Source organism: Xyrauchen texanus, chromosome 21 (genome assembly GCF_025860055.1).
Source record: "Xyrauchen texanus isolate HMW12.3.18 chromosome 21, RBS_HiC_50CHRs, whole genome shotgun sequence".
NCBI lineage: Eukaryota > Metazoa > Chordata > Actinopteri > Cypriniformes > Catostomidae > Xyrauchen > Xyrauchen texanus.
This window is the reverse complement of record NC_068296.1, coordinates 29562498-29582469: the sequence shown is the minus strand read 5'-3', so window position 1 is coordinate 29582469 and position 19972 is coordinate 29562498. Positions and strand designations below refer to the sequence as shown.

The window sequence follows — 19972 nt, the reverse complement described above, 5'->3', positions numbered from 1 at the left end:
TCCTCAAAATCTCTAGCACTGTTCTGATTGGATGACTTCATGTTGTTTTTAGGCTCATTCCTAGATGGTAACCCTGGTTTGGTTGCACCTTTCAAGTGTGTTTATTTGGAGTTCAAGTGTGTTTATTTGGAGTTCTGCAGCTAACCAACCTAAGCAGCAAATGTGAATCTTTCAAAAGTCTTTTAGAATGAGGATTACCATCTCTACACAACCAATGCTGGTGTGAACCGTAGAATTATAAATTCCCAGACAGCTACAATGAGCACTAGCAAAGTAACTTTGAAGGCAAGTCAGTCCACTCCACACTGTGGCCATCAGCTATTTTCTATATATACAAGTGGCATAAAAATACAGCTCATATCTACTTGTATGGGGAAAGATTGAAATCTCCAAAACTGTTGGTCAAGATTACAATCATATATTTCAAATCAGCAGTAAAATCTGACAACAGTGTGATCATAAATTCTGCTGCCTTATAACAGATCACCCTAAAATATGTTGTTTTTAAGGCTGGCCCAGCTAATGTGCATGCATATTCTCAAATTGACTGACAGCCGATTAGCTGTTTTGCCTGTAAGGCGGGAAATCCTTTTCTACATCCGCCATTTTGGGCGTTTCCAATTTCTCCCATTAATTTTGATACAATTGCTCAGTCTCGGGGCCAAGTAGTCTCTGGCACTAGTCACTGGATTTGACAAAGTTTGTGAGATTCCTGACAAAGTTTTAAAAGCTGTTAGTTTTGATTGAGGCATTTACTAACAAGTAAGCTAAAATATCCAAGAGCATTGGTTTAATTCTTTCTGCACTGACATCACCTCTGATCTGATCTGCTCTTTCAATTCACTGAAGAACTCAAGTTTTTATGCTTTTAGATTTTTAGCAGGTTTTGTGTGTGATAATTTGTTCAGTCATCACTTTCTCACAGGAATGTTGAGCACTTTGGCTTATTTTAACCCATGAGGACCCTCAACTGTGTGCAGCCAACTGCTGTTCACTCACTTAAACATTCAGCGAATCTAGTTTGACTCTTCAGTGGTCTTAACAATAGACTGTTGTAGGTGAAAATAAATGCATGCATGTTCTGAGTGCACCATTTAATAATAATTTAAGTGGTTCATTTGTTTACTTTTTTCTGAATGTTTTCCTGATATTGCTTAACTAACAAAAATGTCAAGCACTTCTGACGGTGTTTCCCTGTTGTTTTCCCGCTGCAGTCCCAGAAGTCCTGGATAGAGAACACTTTCACCAGGAGGGAATGTGTCTATATACTGCCCGTGTCAAAGGACCCCCACAGGTACCAAACTCAAATCCCTTTCTTTCATTTGGGGTGAAATGTGACCTGTACATTCACTCTTTGTTTGATTCAGCTGTGTACTGAGTCCTGCACTCTTAAATAACTTGTTATTTTGCAGATGCCTCCCAGGATGCCAAATCTGCCAGCAGCTCGTGCGGTGAGTGTCACATACAATAAACATGGACAGCGGCGTTCAGTTAAGAGTTGTTGTGATGAGAACTCTTTTGTGTGTTTGTGTAGATGCTGCTGCGGCCGTTTGGTTCGGCAGCACGTCGGCTTCACGGCCACACTGGCAATGAAATACTCAGACGTGCGATTAGCAGAGGGGGAGCTTTCAGAACTGGAGCAGTGGTCTGTGGAGAAACATACAGAGGAAAGTCCCACTGATGCGTATGGAGTAATCAACTTCCAGGGTGGATCCCATTCATACAGAGCCAAGGTTCAAACACACACAGACACAATAAAATGGAGCAGTATTGTACATTTATACTGCACAGTTATCATTGCCTATTTTCATTTTTTTAAGTACAGTAGTATATGGGACAGTTTTTGATACTGTACATCACCAAGCCTTGCCTTGGGGCTTTTAGAATTTCACAGATCTATAGTCTGTATTGGATTGGGTAAAAATATAGATTTTCCAATTCATCGCAATCTTCATTTGAAAGATCTCTATATTGTTTTCTCTATGTGTAACTCTCTACAATGCAAGTAAATCACTTTTCAACCAATTTTAAAAATTATAATTTTATGATTAATGTTTTTTAATAATTAGTTTTAATAATTATTCATTCAAAATTGAGTCTTGAAGCACTGGAATCTATCAAAACTGATCACCCATCAGATTTTGATCTAATGTACTGTATATAATGCCATGGTCTCGTCCCTGCAGTATGTACGCCTGTCGTATGACTCTCGTCCAGAAGCGATTCTTCGACTCATGTTGAAGGAATGGCAGATGGAGCTGCCAAAGATCGTCATCAGCGTTCATGGAGGAATTCAAAACTTTGACCTTCATCCACGAATCAAACATGTAATGGGCAAAGGACTCATCAAAGCTGCTGTTACCACAGGGGCCTGGATACTGACCGGAGGAGTGAATACAGGTCACACACGCATAAACAAACAAATACGCGCACACACAGACATGTCCTCATTTAGATAAGTAACATGTAGATTTCTATTGTTTTATATAAAGCTAATCATAAATTCAATGGAGTAACTCAAACACACATTTTACTAGGACATCATGGCCACAGATGGTGACATACAGACATGTTACCTACTGCACAGACGGCACACTCAGCTAAACTCTGTGTGAGTGAGTGTGTGTGTGTGTGTGTGTGTGTGTGTGTGTTTAGAGCTGCAGTTACAGGATTAACTCGAGCACTATAATGACAGTCATTTGAGTGTAAAGATCAGGCCAATGCACTTTATTAGTGTTTACACATAAACCCACACACATGCCGCTATACACACGTTACTGTCGTGAGGTTGTGACCCACTCGAGCACATCACAGGCGTCCATAAACTGCTGACTGTGGGTGTTTTCCACCGGTTTCAGGTGTGGCCAAACATGTAGGAGACGCACTGAAAGAGCACCTGTCACGATCGGCGCGGAAAATCTGCACACTGGGAATCGCACCCTGGGGAGTGATCGAAAACAGGAATGACCTAATCGGAAGAGACGTGAGATTTATTCATGCCACATTGTCAAACAGACATTTGACCCATTTATGAACACTTTTTCTTTATACAAGTGAATACCCCTCACATGCTGTCTTCCTGTGTGCGTGTGTGTAGGTTGTAGCGCCGTATCAGACTCTGTTAAATCCCCTTAGTAAACTAAATGTGCTAAATAACTTCCACTCACATTTTATACTGGTGGATGATGGAACGGTTGGGAAATATGGAGCAGAAGTCAAACTCCGAAGAGAGCTGGAGAAACACATTAACATGCAGAGAATTCACGCACGTAAGTACACACACACACACTTTTCAATCCCAAACAGTTTGACTTAAACGACAGTTATTATCTTGCAATCACTGTTATTATGCACCAGTGAAAAGTTTGGGCACACCTACTCTATTATGATTATTTTCCAAATTTTTGAACAATAGTTGTTTTCTTTTCTTTAAAATGATTGTCTTGTAAAGTAATTCCTATGTAGGCACAATTTATATTTGTCTACAAAATAAACAAAGTGTTTGTGTGTTTGTGTGTGTGTGTGCGCATGCGTGCGCAGGTATTGGTCAGGGTGTTCCTGTGGTGGCGCTGATTTTTGAAGGTGGTCCAAATGTGATCCTGACAGTATTGGAGTATCTGCAGGAGAGACCGCCTGTGCCCGTGGTGGTGTGTGAGGGGACTGGTCGTGCTGCAGACATACTGGCTTACGTCCACAAACAGACAGAGCCAGACGGGTATGAAACAAATGCATATAAAACACAACATAAATGTGTGTTTGAGTCTGTGTGTGGTTCATTCTACTTTGCAAGAATCTTGTATGCAACCGTTGTACCGTTGCATTTGCCACCTGTATGTAAATAATGGATGTCAACTTACTTTCTGAACACATGAACTAAAATCCACTGAATTCTTTTCAAATGTCTTTTGTGACATGAACAACATGATTTTGACTTTACCACATCACCCTGTTTCCTGTTTTACCTTGCAAATATGCAAATTTTGACTAATAACAAATATAAGGGAAAGCTTTAGTGGTTATATTCTTTATATACACCGATGAGCCAAAACATTATGACCACTCAGAGCTGAAGCGAATAACGTTGATCATCTCCTAACAAGGCCATATGTCAAATGTTTTGCTGGGAAACTCTGGGTCCAACCATTTATGTGGACGCATTTATGTAGACGTCAGTTTGACACACGCCACCTTCCTAAACATAGTTGTAGACCAGGTACACCCCTTCATGGCAATGCTATTCCCTGATGCCACACTGCACACATTGTTCGGGAATGGTTTGAGGAACATGATGAAGAGTTCAAAGTGTTGCCATGGCCTCCAAATTCCCTGTGTGTGTGTGTGTGTGTGTGTGTGTGTGTGTGTGTGTGTGTGTGTGTGTGTGTGTGTGTGTGTGTGTGTGTGTGTGTGTGTGTGTGTGTGTGTGTGTGTGTATATATATATATATGTATGAATAGAGTACTGTGCAAAGGTTTTAGGCACAAAAATGTTGCATAGTGAGGATGTCTTCAAAAATAATGCCATAAATAATTTTCATATATCAGTTAACGTCATACAAAGTCCAGTAAACAGAAAAAAGCTAAATCAATATTTGACGTGAACACCTTTGCCTTCAAAACGGCACCAATTCTCCTATGTACACCTGGATACAGTTTTTCTTGGTTGTTGGCAGATAGGATGTTCCAAGCTTCTTGGAGAATTTCCCACAGTTCTTCTATCTATTTCGGCTGTCTCAATTGCTTTTGTCTCTTCTTGTAATCTCAGACTGACTCAATATTCAGTGGGAGCCTTTCTGGGGGCCATGCCATCTGTTGCAGGGCTCCCTGTTCTTCTATTCTATTAGCATATTCTATATGTTTGGGAGTATAAAATGTATATTTCCTATTGACACACTAAAGTAGCAGATATAAATAACCATCTTAAGACAAATGCTTTTGTGAAGCATCTTATGTGCCTTTTGCACAGTAGTGTCCGTCCGTCCATCCATCCTTCCATCCTCTGAGTGACGATTTGCACTAGGTATAGAAAGCATCTGCCACACTATTTGCACTCCAATAGTCTGATGGGTTTTATTCCCCCTTTTGGTCCCACGTTTTCCCAACTTTTTTTCCCTGTTTCCACTCTTAGTATTCCCTGTAATACAATTTATAATAAAATAAATAAAAATGAATATAAATATTGATTTCCCTCAGTGATTTGGTCACGGTGAAGGTCGGGGAGTTTGAGAAAGCTTTGATCCGGGTAAAATTGACCATGGTTTTACTATAGTAATACTGCAGTAATGTTTTTTTGTGGAAGACATAGTTTTAATGGAATTAACAATGGTGTTACTACAGTAATGTGGTGTTAATATTGTAACCATGTGTCATTTTGCGTTATGTTGATTTTACCAAAAAATACCACGGTAATACTGTGGTTTATGTAGTAAAACCATGGTTAATTTTTGTACGTTAATGTTTGGGGGTAGGAGTTGATGTAGGATGACTGTGGTACTCAAGAAATATAAATAAAATGCTTCTATACCTACAGAAAGTTAGAAATCAGTTAGAAATCTTACATAAATGGAGTAAATAAAAAAAAATCACAGTTTCAAAATGGAAAAGCATCTGTTTTATAGAATAAGTGTTCATTTGTGTGTGTGCAGTGCATTGCCTGATGGTGTTGAGGCCGACATCATCGCTACAATTAAGAAAACCTTTAACTTCAGTCAAAGCGATGCGCTGCATCTCTTTCAAACACTGATGGAGTGCATGAAGAGCAAAGAACTGGTAAATGAACAGATGAAAGCATCAATCAACACACACTAATTAATAATGTCTCATTGACACATGGCAGGTCTTTAGATCACATCAGTGTTTTAGATGTGAAAGGCATGAACTAATCACCTATTGGTGTGTGTGTGACAGATAACTGTGTTTCCTGTGGGCTCCGAGGATCATCAGGACATCGATGTGGCAATTCTAAAAGCTCTTCTCAAAGGTCAGTGTGTAATTGTGTGTGTGAGTAATTGTGTGGTTTTTTTTTTTTAAACCTATATTGGAGGTTTTCTCGTCTGTTTAGCACACACGTTTACTTAACAATCTAAATAAAGACATACCAGACTTGTATTGTTCATATAAAGCTAATTATAATGACTACAGACTAAACCAAATCCTAACCCTACCTCTAAAAGAAAACATTAACACATTGTTTACTGTATTTTTACCTGTGAGGACATTCCTGATTGTCTCCTAAAGGAGTTTTTTTTTTCAGATTTGGCTCACTTTTGAGCACAAATTTGTCCCCAAACTACAGTAAAACAACACATACACTTAAACAGGTTGAATCCTGCTGTGGGTCTGTCAGTAGATTAAACACGTTTGGATGCTCAAACATTTACCTTTTCCATGTCAGTATGACTATGTCTAAAGTCTAAACTCAAAGTCTAAATAAACCATGTTGATCTTATTCTTGTGATGGCAAAACTGTTATTTATTCTCATTGTCATGTTGTCATGTTCTGAAGTGCTGCAGTGAATATATAATGAGCTGTTGTTTTGAGACCGTCTCTTCCCTCGGGACAAACATGCATCAATAAACGCACCCTCCTGTGATATAAGCATCTCTGTGTGTGTGTGTGGGTTCACAGGCACTAACGCATCAGCTTTTGATCAACTGGTCCTGACGCTGGCGTGGGACAGAGTGGACATCGCTAAAGATCACGTGTTTGTTTATGGACAGCAGTTGCTGGTTCGTGACCGTGTGTGTTTGTGTGCAAGTAAACATTGTCAGAAACTTTGTCACCTCTGTCGAACAATGAGAGAAATAATTTAGTGTTTGTAGTAAAAAAAAAAATGAACAAGCACATCTATGACTAATGACCTGTCAAAATAATTTCGGGATACTGTCAAAATGTATCCTGGTACATAAATATGGTGATCATTCAGTATCAATGTATTTATCAAAGTACCATGGTGTTACCATTGTATATAGGGCTTTACATGCATTCATTTGCACATGAAAGACATTGCTTGCTAGTTTGTAGTTTTGGCACACTTGGTTCAACATGAGAGCTATTATTTCTTTGTCTTTTTGTTCTTTTAGTATTGACATATTAGCAGCAGCCATACTGTTGCAGTATTTGTTAAATTAATCTCAATATGAACGTGTGTAGGTTGGTTCTCTCGAGCAGGCGATGTTGGATGCGTTGGTGATGGACCGCGTGGAGTTTGTTAAACTGCTTATAGAGAACGGCGTCAGTATGCATCGATTCCTCACAATTACAAGACTGGAGGAGCTTTACAACACGGTACACACACACACACACTTGAACTGACTATAATTGAATAGTAAAGTCTGAATGTCTAAACTCTTATCCTCTTACAGAAACAAACGCCAACAAATCCAACTCTTTATCACCTGGTGAGAGATGTAAAACAGGTAATCCTGCTCAGACTGACAAATGTTAAATGTATTATAATTTTTCAAAATGTTTTTTTTTTTTGCTTTAATTTTCTGCTTATTATTTATAGGGTAACCTCCCACCCAACTATAAAATCACACTAATTGATGTTGGGTTGGTTATTGAGTATCTCATGGGTGGAACATACAGGTGCAACTACACACGAAAACGCTTCCGGATAATCTACAACAATCTCCACGGAAACAGTCGGGTAATGAAAGTTTCTAAGAAATGCTTTTTGGTTCCCTTTTTTAATTAACGCATGTGTTCTGAGCCAGAATTAAAGATCTAATGGTGTCTGTCTGATAGCGGTCAGGGCGACACACGGCCAGTAGCTCTCACGAGTCCTTCAGCATTCAAGCTGACAAGAAAGAGAAAACGAGACACAATCACTTCATTAAGACTGCACAGCCATACAAACCTAAGGTAAAACATCATCACTGTGTTTGAACATCTCTAACATTTCTGTTTACCTGCTCCTTTAATCTTCCAGTTCTCGCTCCTCTTCTTCAGTTGGATTCGGCTGCTGAGCTGCAGAAGAAGAAAAGTAAAGAGGAAGTAGTTGACATCGATGACCCAGAGACACGTCGTTTCCCATATCCTTTTAACGAGCTGCTGGTGTGGGCCGTGCTGATGAAGCGGCAGAAGATGTCTTTGTTCTTCTGGCAGCATGGAGAGGAGTCCATGGCCAAAGCACTGGTGGCCTGCAAGCTTCTGCGCTCGATGTGCTACGAGTCCAAGAAGAGCGACGTGGTGGACGATACCTCAGAGGAGCTGAAAGAGTATTCCAAGTAGGTCTGAATCAAAGACTCCTAGCGAGCCCTGAAGCCGAGACTCCGAGCTTGGAGCCCTAAATCATATATACAATTTTTGAGATGGGGGTAGAACAGTGTCTTTACAGTGATTGTGAAGAAGTCAGTTTGATGAATTGGTATTAAAAATATGCTTGTATGTTTTGTGTTAGTGAGTTCGGCACATTGGCTGTGGATTTGTTGGAACAGTCGTTCAGGCAGGATGAAACGATGGCCATGAAGCTGCTGACATACGAACTGAAGAACTGGAGCAACTCCACCTGTCTGAAACTGGCTGTGTCATCGCGGCTTCGCCCCTTCGTGGCTCACACCTGTACGCAGATGCTCTTGTTCGACATGTGGATGGGACGACTAAACATGCGGAAAAACTCCTGGTATAAGGTACAGCCAATGCATTAGTTGTGGAGTTCTGCCTAATTTTAGATTCTAAATAGTGATAGATCAATCTTGGCCTATTAATGATAAAGGTGCTATATGAAATATTTTTACTGTACTAAATCATAAAAAGACCATATGTCATTAGAGAATTAAGAAACATGCTAAGTTGAAATACTAGGCTCTCCAATAACAATGCGACAGCCTGTATATTCTACTTTGAAGTTTCCATTCCGGGCCGGACTTTCTGTTTATGTTTTGACCTTTGTGATCCCGCCCACTCGACAATAGTTTTTCAACTCTGCCAAGTTGCCAGATTTTAACAAGTTTGCAGGCAAACAACACTGCGTGCTGCAGCCATGGAAGCCAGCAAATGAACTGGATCAGAGATATCTGATTCCACCCGACCTATAAAGCCTCACCATCCGTCTAAATCCACCTTGACCAGAGGCGTAGTAAAACAAGGATAAAAATTAGAGATGCCTTTGGAAGATGGAGACCGCTTAAAGCCCAAAAATCCTTTAAAACAGATGCGGAGTAGGCTAATTTGCGTGTCAACATTCTGGCAACTCATATGAGCTTCGAATCTGGGGCGGGGCAACCAACTCTACCATATTTGGACTGTAGGACCCATTTCAAATACTTGTCAATCTTACATATAGCACCTTTTAACTATCCTTTGTTTCAGTTTCCAAAATCTACTCACAGAAAAATGCAATGGAAAATTTACATTTTCTGTTTTTAAATATTTGTGTAAAATTGTATTTAATTTTCTCAATTTTGTGGATTCGTAATTTGCTATCATTAAATGATATCATCTATATATTGGCTAGTTTATTTCTCTCCCTAACTGTGCTGTGATTCAGAGAACTACTGTAAATTATCCTGAAAGTGGACACCTCATAATTCATACACGTTTAGGCTATTAATAAATATATTTTTTATGATGTAATCATAACGCGGGCTGCATGTTGAGAAGCGCTGCTCTAGATATTGGTATTGATATAAGCTATTGTAAATGCATTTATTTGTTTTTGTGTACATGTGTGTTTTACAAGGTGATTTTGAGTATCCTTGTTCCCCCGGCAATCCTTCTGTTGGAGTACAAGACCAAAGCGGAGATGTCCCATATTCCCCAGTCACAAGATGCCCATCAGAGCATGGAGGACAGTGAACACAATCTCCAGAGCCCTGATGACATACAGATGGTGAACACAAAAAACAAATGACACCGATATAATATTTAACATGGTTTAAATGCTCTAACGTGCCTTTATTGACCTGAGCCAGTACTCTGGGATCAATTATTTAGTAACTAGCATTTGTTACTTAGAAAACAGTAAATCTTTAAAAACATTTCTGTTGTTCAGCCAGCATGAAGTGTCCTTTCACAATAGAATTTCTACATATTTACAGAAATACACTGAATTTACCATCATGTGTGTTTGTGTGTGTGTTAGGATGTGTTTAAGGAAGTCCGTATGAATGAGAACATAGAAATAAAAAGTGAATCAGAGGTCCATGTACGGTCTCGTCGATTACCCATCACTCGCAAGTTCTACGCTTTTTACCATGCACCCATCGTCAAGTTCTGGTTTAACACGGTATGTATTGCTTCTTTCTCACGCTGTGTGTGTGTGTGTGTGTGTGTGTGTGTGTGTGTGTGTGTGTGTGTGTGTGTGTGTGTGTGGCCTTAGGTTGATTTCCAAACCCTTTAAGTGTTCTGCATTGGTGGTCCCATGGTGATAATATCAGAGACACTTCTCTGCATAAACTCACTGCGTTACACCTGTGAGAGTCACATCACACACACACGTGGATAAACATCACAGAACTCTACAGAAAGTTCACTAGTGACATTTCAACCAGACCTGACTCAACCCTATGTGTGTGTCTGTGTGTTAATGTGATGTGTATGTGTGAGTGTGTAGCACGAGTTGATTACTCATCTATTGCTTCTCAAGTAAGTTTAGATATGTTTAGGCGAATGTGTTGATAAATTATTAAAGAGTTTTGAAAAAGCAAAAGTACGACATGGGCAATAAACATCATGTATGTTCTATATTTGAGTGTGTGCGTTTAACATAATTGATTGTTGGACCCCTGATTATTACACATTTCTTTGTAATACTTGATTGTGATTTGGTCAGTGGCATTATTCTTTGGTAAAAATATTTGTATAATATATAATAATGACATTTAAACTGTATAATTCACCATTATCTCAGGCAAGTTAATTCATACAGAGCTGTTCAACTTTCATGTATTCTCATATTATAAAATCATTTACATTTAAATCAATATTTATGTCTATTTATTTATTTGCCCAGTAGCCATGTAATAAGCAGGATAATGTACCATCAGCAGGTCATTATTATAATGAAATAAACCCATTCAGCATGATACAAGACCCCTTAGCTTAGCTGGGGTTTAATTTGCAATAATGACCAACTTACTGTACATTATTCATTATATAACTACTGTGTCACCTTAGTTATGAGCCATTATGAGAAGTGTGGATACTATAAATATGCTTAAGAATTGTCATTTTGTGAGATGTTTAAGTGCGTATGTTTGTTTGTGTGTGTTGTAGCTGTTTTATATAGTGTTCCTGATGCTGTATTCATTTGTGGTGTTGGTGAGAATGGAGATGCTACCATCTCCTCAGGAATGGATAGTCATTCTCTACATCTTTACACTAGCAGTGGAGAAGATACGAGAGGTACGTGTGTGTGCGTGCGTGTGTGTGCGTGTGTGTGCGTGTGTGCGTGTGTGTGCGTGTGTGCGTGTGTGTGCGTGTGTGCGTGTGTGTGTGCGTGTGTGTGCGCGTGTGTGCGTGTGTGCGTGCGTGCGTGCGTGTGTATGTGTGTTTGTTTGCACATGTTCAGAAGTTCTTTTTTAGAAATATCAGAAATGTTTAATTATTTGACAGTCCAATGAGTGACATTTGTTACAATCCAACAAATATTAGTGAAATGTTAAAACCTTGCCCGTGATGATTGACTTGCAGTTAAAGTCAGAGTTCTGAAATCATTACAAACCCACATTTAGAGAACAAACGTGACATTTACTGTGGTCCAAAGTCTTTTTGAGAACTTGTTTTTTTTGTAACTACGTATGTATTATATATTACACACCCATAAAAAGAACATGCAGATTATTATATCCAGTGTGAATGGTACATTAATTCACGCACATTGTTTATGGTAAATAAAATGTTTCATGTTAGTTCAATCTGATATTTGCATGTTTCCTCTGTAGATGTTCATGTCTGAAGGTGGTAAGATCAGTCAGAAGGTTAAAGTCTGGTTCAGTGATTATTTCAACATCTCTGACTTCCTGGCCATCATCATGTTCTTCGTGGGCTTCGGTCTGCGCTTCGGCACGGAGAACGTGTTTGACACGGGTCGGATTGTGTACTGCTTGAACATCATCTTCTGGTACGTGCGGCTGCTGGATATTCTGGCCGTCAATCAGCAGGCGGGACCGTATGTCATGATGATCGGAAAAATGGTGAGTTTGATAATCATTAAAATACAGCCCATTAGGGGGGCCTGGGTAGCTCAGCAAGTAAAGACACTGACTACCACACCTGGAGTCGTGAGTTCGAATCCTGGTCGTGCTGAGTGACATTTCTCCTAAGCAACCAAATTGGCCTGTTTGCTAGGGAGGGTAGAGTCACATGGGGTAGCCTCCTCGTGGTTACCATAATGTGGTTCTCGCTCTTGGTGGGGCACGTGGTGAGTTGTGCGTGGATGCTGCAGAGAATATTGTGAAGCCTCCGCACACGCTATGTCTCCATGGTAACATGCTCAACAAGCCACGTGATAAGATGAATGGATTGATGGTCTCAGACAGGCAACTGAGATTCGTCCTCCGCCACCCGGATTGAGGCCAGTACTAGGCCACCATGAAGATTTAAGAGCACATTGGGAATTGGGCTCCAATAATTATTTTTAAAAATGGTTTCATTATAATAAAAAAACAAGTATAGAGCAGATTCATTGATAATAAAGGGAGCAATGTAGTTTTGTTGTGTTGCGATGCGCCGCTTGCTTGCACCTCTGACAGATCTCATGTGACCCACAGTCACAGAAACTACGAGAATGATGAAGGCGACGGTATTTATATCCCTGCGTTGCCATTCGTAAAATGCTTTTTTTAGAAATAAATAGAGGTGTCTTATGTGTGTGTGTGTGTGTGTGTGTATACGTGAGAGTGCAATATTCCATAGACTGTGTCTTGAACCGAGTGAATCAACTGAATGAGAACAGTAGTTATATGCATAACTTCACGATTTCTATTAGTTCCAATGTGAATGCAATGTTAACTTTTTGTGTGTTTTCTCTTTCCGTAGGTGGCTAACATGTTTTATATTGTGGTAATTATGGCAGTGGTGTTGCTGAGTTTTGGAGTTCCTCGTAAAGCCATTTTGTACCCTGACGAGGATCCCTCATGGACTTTGGCCAAAGATGTGGTGTTCCAGCCATACTGGATGATGTATGGTGAAGTCTACGCATATGAGATTGACGGTACCAGCACATATCTCACTGTTCACCTAATCGTTCTTACTGTTATTTTGGCTTGTGAAATTTGGCACACTAATTGTTCTGGGATTGGTCTCCCAAACCCTCTAGCGCCACCAACAGTTCAAAGTTTGATTTAAATTTCTGCTTATAACTTGAACCATGTGGCCTAGAAATTTTATTATTCTTATTTTCTTAACATATTACAATTTTATTCCAGTTCTTCAGATCCCTTGGGTTATGCTGAGATCAGTACATCCAAGATTTTTCACCATTTTAAAATTTGTTAAAAACTTGAACTTCTCCAAACTAGTTTTAAATCTTTCTTAAAGGAATAGGTCACCTAAAAATGTTTTATTCAATCATCATTTACTCACCCTCATGCCGTCCCAGATGTGTATGACTTTCTTCTGCTGAATACAAATTAAGATTTTTAGAAGAATATTTCAGCTCTGTAGGTCCATACAATGCAAGTTAATGGTGTTCAAAGTTTAACTCTCCAGAAAGTACATAAAGGCAGCATAAAAGTAATCCATATGTCTCCAGTGGTTTAATATAAGTCTTCTGAAGAGTTCTGATAAATGTGGGTGAGAAAAATATCAATATTTAAGAATATAAATTCTCATTCCTGCCCAGTAGGTGGCGATATGCACAAAGAATGTGAATTGCCAAACAAGAAAGAAATATAGCTGCAAGCACAATTAATAGGGCTCAAGATATTAAGGTCCTTAAGGATTAATTAAACAGTATATTAGCACCTAAAATAATGCTAAAGTGCCTTCATTTTTCAGAACCATCATGTTAGGTAGCACAGACATATGGTATTTTTTACTTTCATGACTTGTTATAGTGCCACCTAGAGGCAGAGGTGTGAATTTGTTTTCCTATGTCCTCAGATTGATCCTACATAAATGTCAAAATGTTGTATCTCATTCTGTTAAAGAGTTATAACCATTTAAATAAATCTGGCCAAGGCCACTTGGAACGTTTTGGCGTACCATTGTGACGATGAATCGAAAGTTCTAACTTATTTTTTTATAATTTCACCCCACACTTCCTGTAACACTTGTAACGTCTTGTCGGGCACTTCTCACACACCTTACAGTCTAGATGATTCACAAAAGCTCAATGGGGTTAAGATCCATAACACTCTTTTCCAATTATCAGTTCTCCAATGTCTGTTTCTTTGCCCACTTTAACCTTTTCTTTTTGTTTTTCTGTTTCAAAAGTGGCTTTTTCTTTGCAATTCTTCCCATAAGGTCTGAACCACTGAGTCTTCTCTTTACTGTTCTCTTTACTCAAGGATAATGTGTTGGAGTGATGGCTGCTGGAAATGGGGCCTGTCTAGATTTGATCAAAAATTACTTTTTTCAAATAGTGATGGTGCTGTTTTTTACATCAGTAATGTCCTGACTATACTTTGTGATCAGCTGAATGCCACTTTGGTGAATTAAAGTACCAATGTCCTTTATTTATTTTTCACACACACACACACACACACACACACACACACACACACACACACAGCCTATCTTCTGTGTTGCATTCGAGTATATGCAATGACCCCATGCACAATTTACATAAATACAAATTAGTCTTAATAAGACAGTGATGGTAATTACAATGAGCCCATAAATACAGTGGTCTTGTATAGGACTCTATAGTGTTTCTCCTAATGGAACACATTTACAACCAAGTCGAGGACTGCTGGATTTTAAATGAACAAAATATGTTGGTTGGGTGACTAAACTACATAAGGTGTTATCGTGTGCAATGGGTGGTTGGAGTCTGCAGAGATGACGTGTAGTGTTTTTACAAGAGTAGGTCACTGAAAGCTTTAGTTTACATTATTGACAAGCTATTAGCAAGTTAGACAGACAAACCATGACATTTTCCCCCATTTCGAAGTCCCCACATCATGCATTGAGCTAAAAGCTATCTTGCCTTGCATTTGCTATAAAGTAGTGGGTTGTTTTCACGAAGATGACTCAAGATATTTGAAGTGTTGCCCACATTCTCAACCATCTTCGATTAAGTTCGATTTATGGCGAGATGACCAAAATAATCACATTTGACAGAAAAGATACTGTGGATGCTGTGGACCGTTATTTTGGTGTGACATTTCACCTGCTTTGAACACTTTCAATAACTTTGGCAGAAGGGTTTCTAGATGATGTATACCAAATTTGATGCTGATCAGACTAACGGTCTAGGAGTTAGAAAAACTAGGTTTAAAAAAAAAAGAAAATGGTGGAAAAAAAATATAGATGGAAATGAAATCAGAATATTCATTTAATTGTGATTGAATCAAGGAATCAGAGGAAAAATTAGAGTAGTGAGTGAGATTTTGGACTATCCTGCCAAGTTTGGTGTCTCTACGAGTTGCGGTCTCTGACGCCCAGACACTTTTAGGGCAGGCTTCGCTGCTTGGCCCCCTAATAACCCTTACAAATACAATAGGGTTTCAGCCCTTCGGGTTTGAACCCAAATGTGAAAGTGGAGATTTATAGTTACAAAGGACTTAAGTATTGATCTGTTTTTCACCCACACCCCTCAAATCGCTTCTGAAGATACAGATTTAACCACTGGAGTCAAATTAATTACATTTATGTTGCCTTGATGTGCTTTTGAGTTTTTGAACACCGTTCATTTGCATTAAAAGGACCTACAGAGCTGAAGTATTCTTCTAAAAATCTTCATTTGTTTTCAGCAGAAGAAAGTCATACACATCTGGGATGGCATGAGGGTAAGTAAATGATGAGATAATTGGGTGGACTATCCCTTTCAGATCTTCCCTAAATTTGGGTCTGATGAGTTGAGACTGGTGATCAAAAGTTAAGAAATGCTTTTTGATATTTCGGACCATTCCCATGTAACACATCAATGACTTTGATTCAAACTGATTCAAAACGAGAACTCGTGAGCTGGAGAATCACTGTTTTAAAAGTACTCATAAGAGTCATTTATAGAAAGACGCACAGTTTTGCTGTTATTTCACAGTGCACGCTTTTTTTATGCCACCACATTGAATTCAGACCGCAATCTCATAACTTGGGTAAAATATAATTTCTTGAGTGATGCTGGTAGTTCAGTGGTGGAGCAAAGGAAAATTGGAGCAGGAAAATGGAAAGATGCTCTTTTCGTAGCTAACACTGGTAAAATGATAAAAAAAAGATATTGCCCACCTGCCACAGTAGCTGTGAATGCCCAATTCACCGATAATTATTATTAAATTTTTTAACCAGCTCCTTTTGGTTATTTGTAAAGATATATAAAACACTACTTCTGAAGCAGTAGTGATTTACAATGACACGAATGACCATTTATTAATGTCGCTGCATGTCATTTGCTAAGGTTTTGAGCTTTAGCCTCAATAAACTAAAACCAAACATAAACGGGAAGAAACTGAAACCTGCTTAAAATGAATAATGGTTCAATGGGGTGCCTGGGTTGCTCAGCACGTAAAGATGATGATTATCACATCTGGAGTCGTGAGTACAAATCCAATGCATGCTGAGTGACTCCAGACAGGCTTCCAAAGCAACCAATTGACCCGGTTGCTAGGGAGGGTAGAGTCACATGGGTTAACCTCCTCATGGTCACTATAATGTGGTTTTTGCTCTCGGTGGGGTGTGTGGTGAGTTGTGCGTGGATGCCACGGAGAATAGCGTGAAGCATCCACACGTGCTACGTCTCTGCGGTAACGCGCTCAACAAGCCACGTGATAAGATATGTGGATTGCTTAGGCAACTGAGATACTTCCTCCACCACCCGGATTGAGGCAAGTCACTTCGCCACCACGAGGACTTGGAGCACATTGGGAATTGGGCATTCCAAATTGGGGAGAGAAAAAAAGTAATAATTGTTCAATGGGATGGAAACAATGCAACAGTTATTACATCTAATATTGATCCTTGGACCTGTCCATGTTGTCATTATTTCTGTGAGAGAAACTTCACAGTGGGAATGTGTGGACATGGAACTAGACATGTGGGGTGTTCACTGAATCGCATGACTGTGAGCAATGAAAGTCCCGCAAAATTAAAAGAAATTCCACTGATCATGCAAGCTATAACATAGCTACATGCAACACCACAAATTTAAATGTTTATCTGTTCTGCTTTTGCTAATAAAATAATAGTATGAAAACATCTTACCCAAGTTACAGGCTAATTCAATGTGAATGTTTTCAAACATTACTTATTTTTTCCACAAATCATCCCGTGAGCTGGAGATGAATCCTTGGCCCGCAGGTCTTATGTTTGACACCCCTGTATTATACAGTCTTTGTTTGTATGTGTCCCGTGCGCCACTCCGCATATTTCTCTCTTGCTGTGATGTCGCACACGGAGTAGGCTACTGCACATCTCCACTGGGGTAGATTGTCACCAAAGAAATTATACCTGCGTCTTCTGCTCCCATCAACATGCCGGAGTGCCGTTCCAATGACAACTGGCAAGAAGGGGAGAAATAAAATATCTCTATGCGGAGAGATATCTCTATCAACAAAAAGGAATTCAAATATCTAATGTGCCAAAAAAAAAAAAAGATGACTAGACGTTGCACTTATCTGCACTAAGCCAAATATTTTGTTAAAACTTGAATTTACTTTGGGATCATTTATCAATATGTAATATCGCACAAATACTTAAAAGTAGGGCAGAACGTCATTGTATATTAAATGGTAAATGGTTTGCACTTATATAGTGTTTTTTTTTTTTTTTTTTTTAACCATATCAAAGTGCTTTAAACTGCATCTCATTCACCCATTCACACACACATTCACACACAAATGACGGCGGAGCTGCCATGCAAGGCGCTAGCCTACAATTGGGAGCAACTTGGGGTTCAGTGTCTTGCCCAAGAACACTTCGGCATGTGGAGTCATGTGGGTCGGGAATCAAACCACCCTGCGATTAGTGGCCAACCCGCTCTACCACCTGAGCCACAGTTAATAAAAACCCCCACAAGACTGCAATTTAATTAAATAGATGTACTTATTCTGTGTTTTCAACTGTCTCGGTGGCTTGCGAATGGCCCAAACAAACTCCATCTCTCTTAGTAGTGTTGTGAGTTTGTTGTGCGTGGTGAATTATTATTATTATTATTTATTTATTTTATTTTTTTTCCCAAATAATTCAAAGCATTCTTGTTATAACGTGACACTGGGGCACAGAATAGGATGTGGTATTGTAGCCTAAATGAGGAACATGTTTAAAAAAAAAATACAAAAGAAATACAAATGTTTTCAGTTTACCGTAAAAAAAAAAATGGCTTTGGGTTTAATAGGACAAATGCTGTGTGAATGCAATGAAATGACAACAGAAATATTATTGTTGCATTACAGTGAATTTAACATTAAATAATAATCATTTTATATTACATTACAGTAATATAATAGTACAGTTTGCATTTGAAATGGACTTCTATCTATGATGCTTTACGTTAAATCGTTTTGTATATTTTGTAGGTAAATATTGTTGTTTATTCATCAGCTGTGTATTGATATGTTGGTACATTTTACCAATTTTAATATGATTAACACGGAAGAATAATATTCATCATAAATATTAATCTATGAACTCATCAAGTGGAAAACATGACTTAAATATTTCAAACTTGCAGAAACCCTGTTTGATAAGCAGTGTTACAAGGCCTTGATGAATGTGTGCTCCAGCCTGGCTGTACAATTATCTCTTAAGTATTTTAGCTGTCAGAACATACTATTTTTCAAATCAGTCTGATATCTGCAGTCACATCTTTCACCAGTGTGGGATAAAACAATCCCATCACACTCGATTTATTTCTGCTGCAGATGTGCATGTTTAGAGGGCAGATTTGGAGACTACTATACTGATGCTTATGGAACATTGTAATGCAACACTTTTCGTTCTACTGTCTCCTTAAGATGAATTGCTTCTGATGTATAATTTCTATGTATTATTACGTCACTTTGGATAAAAGTGTCTGCCAAATAAATAAATGCAAATGTAGATTCCACATGCATCTCATTACTTGTCACTGTATAGCAGTCATCTGAATTTCACTCTTTAAAAACTCTACAAACCCTGTTACTAATGCGTTATGTAATTGTGTTCTCCGGCAGTGTGTGCAAACAACAGCGAAGTAAAGTCTCTGTGTAAGACGGGCGTATGGTTGACACCACTGTTGCAGGCCGTGTACCTGTTTGTTCAGTACATACTCATGGTCAACCTGCTTATCGCCTTTTTCAAGTGAGTGACCCTGCCGCCCACTGTGTTGTCTTTGAAAAGGTTGTCATGTTAACTAAACATGATGTTTTTCTGCAGTAACGTGTACCTGCAGGTTAAGTCCATGTCAAACCTGGTGTGGAAATACCAGCGTTACCATTTCATCATGGCATATCACGACAAGCCCGTCCTCCCACCCCCACTGATTCTGCTTAGTCACGTGGGTTCTCTCCTGTCGTCCATCTGCAAGAAGAGGAAGAAGGACAGCAGCACCTATGGACCAAGTAATTCACATCCACTGTTGGTGCAGTCACTCACCTTTTTATTTACTCTCCATCAGTGCTTTATTCTTTTTGATGTTTCTGCAGAGCTCTTCCTGACAGAGGAGGATCAGAAGAAGCTGCATGATTTTGAGGAGCAGTGTGTGGAGACATACTTCCATGAGAAAGATGATCAGTTTCACTCTGGGAGTGAAGAAAGGATCAGACTCACGTCGGACAGGTCTGAATTCTCCACATGTAACACGATGTACACATGTATGAGAAACAGCTAAACGCAGTCCTGACAGGAATGTATGATCTGACTGACATATCTCAAATAAATAATACTTCAA

At 39.1% G+C, this 19972-nt stretch overlaps 1 protein-coding gene across 1 annotated transcript in view; it reads left to right on the top strand.

Annotated features, from left to right (window-relative positions):
• Positions 1–19972, top strand: part of LOC127661350 (transient receptor potential cation channel subfamily M member 7-like) — a 47453-nt gene that overhangs the window by 11714 nt on the left and 15767 nt on the right. The window contains exons 2-25 of the mRNA XM_052151996.1: positions 1215–1294; positions 1413–1451; positions 1535–1733; positions 2187–2400; positions 2859–2983; positions 3098–3269; positions 3541–3715; positions 5642–5765; positions 5904–5976; positions 6625–6725; positions 7150–7284; positions 7362–7415; positions 7508–7648; positions 7747–7863; positions 7951–8228; positions 8402–8630; positions 9683–9832; positions 10085–10228; positions 11218–11346; positions 11886–12137; positions 12982–13156; positions 19257–19383; positions 19459–19643; positions 19728–19860. Coding sequence (XP_052007956.1) covers positions 1215–1294; positions 1413–1451; positions 1535–1733; positions 2187–2400; positions 2859–2983; positions 3098–3269; positions 3541–3715; positions 5642–5765; positions 5904–5976; positions 6625–6725; positions 7150–7284; positions 7362–7415; positions 7508–7648; positions 7747–7863; positions 7951–8228; positions 8402–8630; positions 9683–9832; positions 10085–10228; positions 11218–11346; positions 11886–12137; positions 12982–13156; positions 19257–19383; positions 19459–19643; positions 19728–19860 — 3551 coding nt within the window. The remainder of the gene's footprint in view (positions 1–1214; positions 1295–1412; positions 1452–1534; positions 1734–2186; positions 2401–2858; positions 2984–3097; positions 3270–3540; positions 3716–5641; positions 5766–5903; positions 5977–6624; positions 6726–7149; positions 7285–7361; positions 7416–7507; positions 7649–7746; positions 7864–7950; positions 8229–8401; positions 8631–9682; positions 9833–10084; positions 10229–11217; positions 11347–11885; positions 12138–12981; positions 13157–19256; positions 19384–19458; positions 19644–19727; positions 19861–19972) is intronic.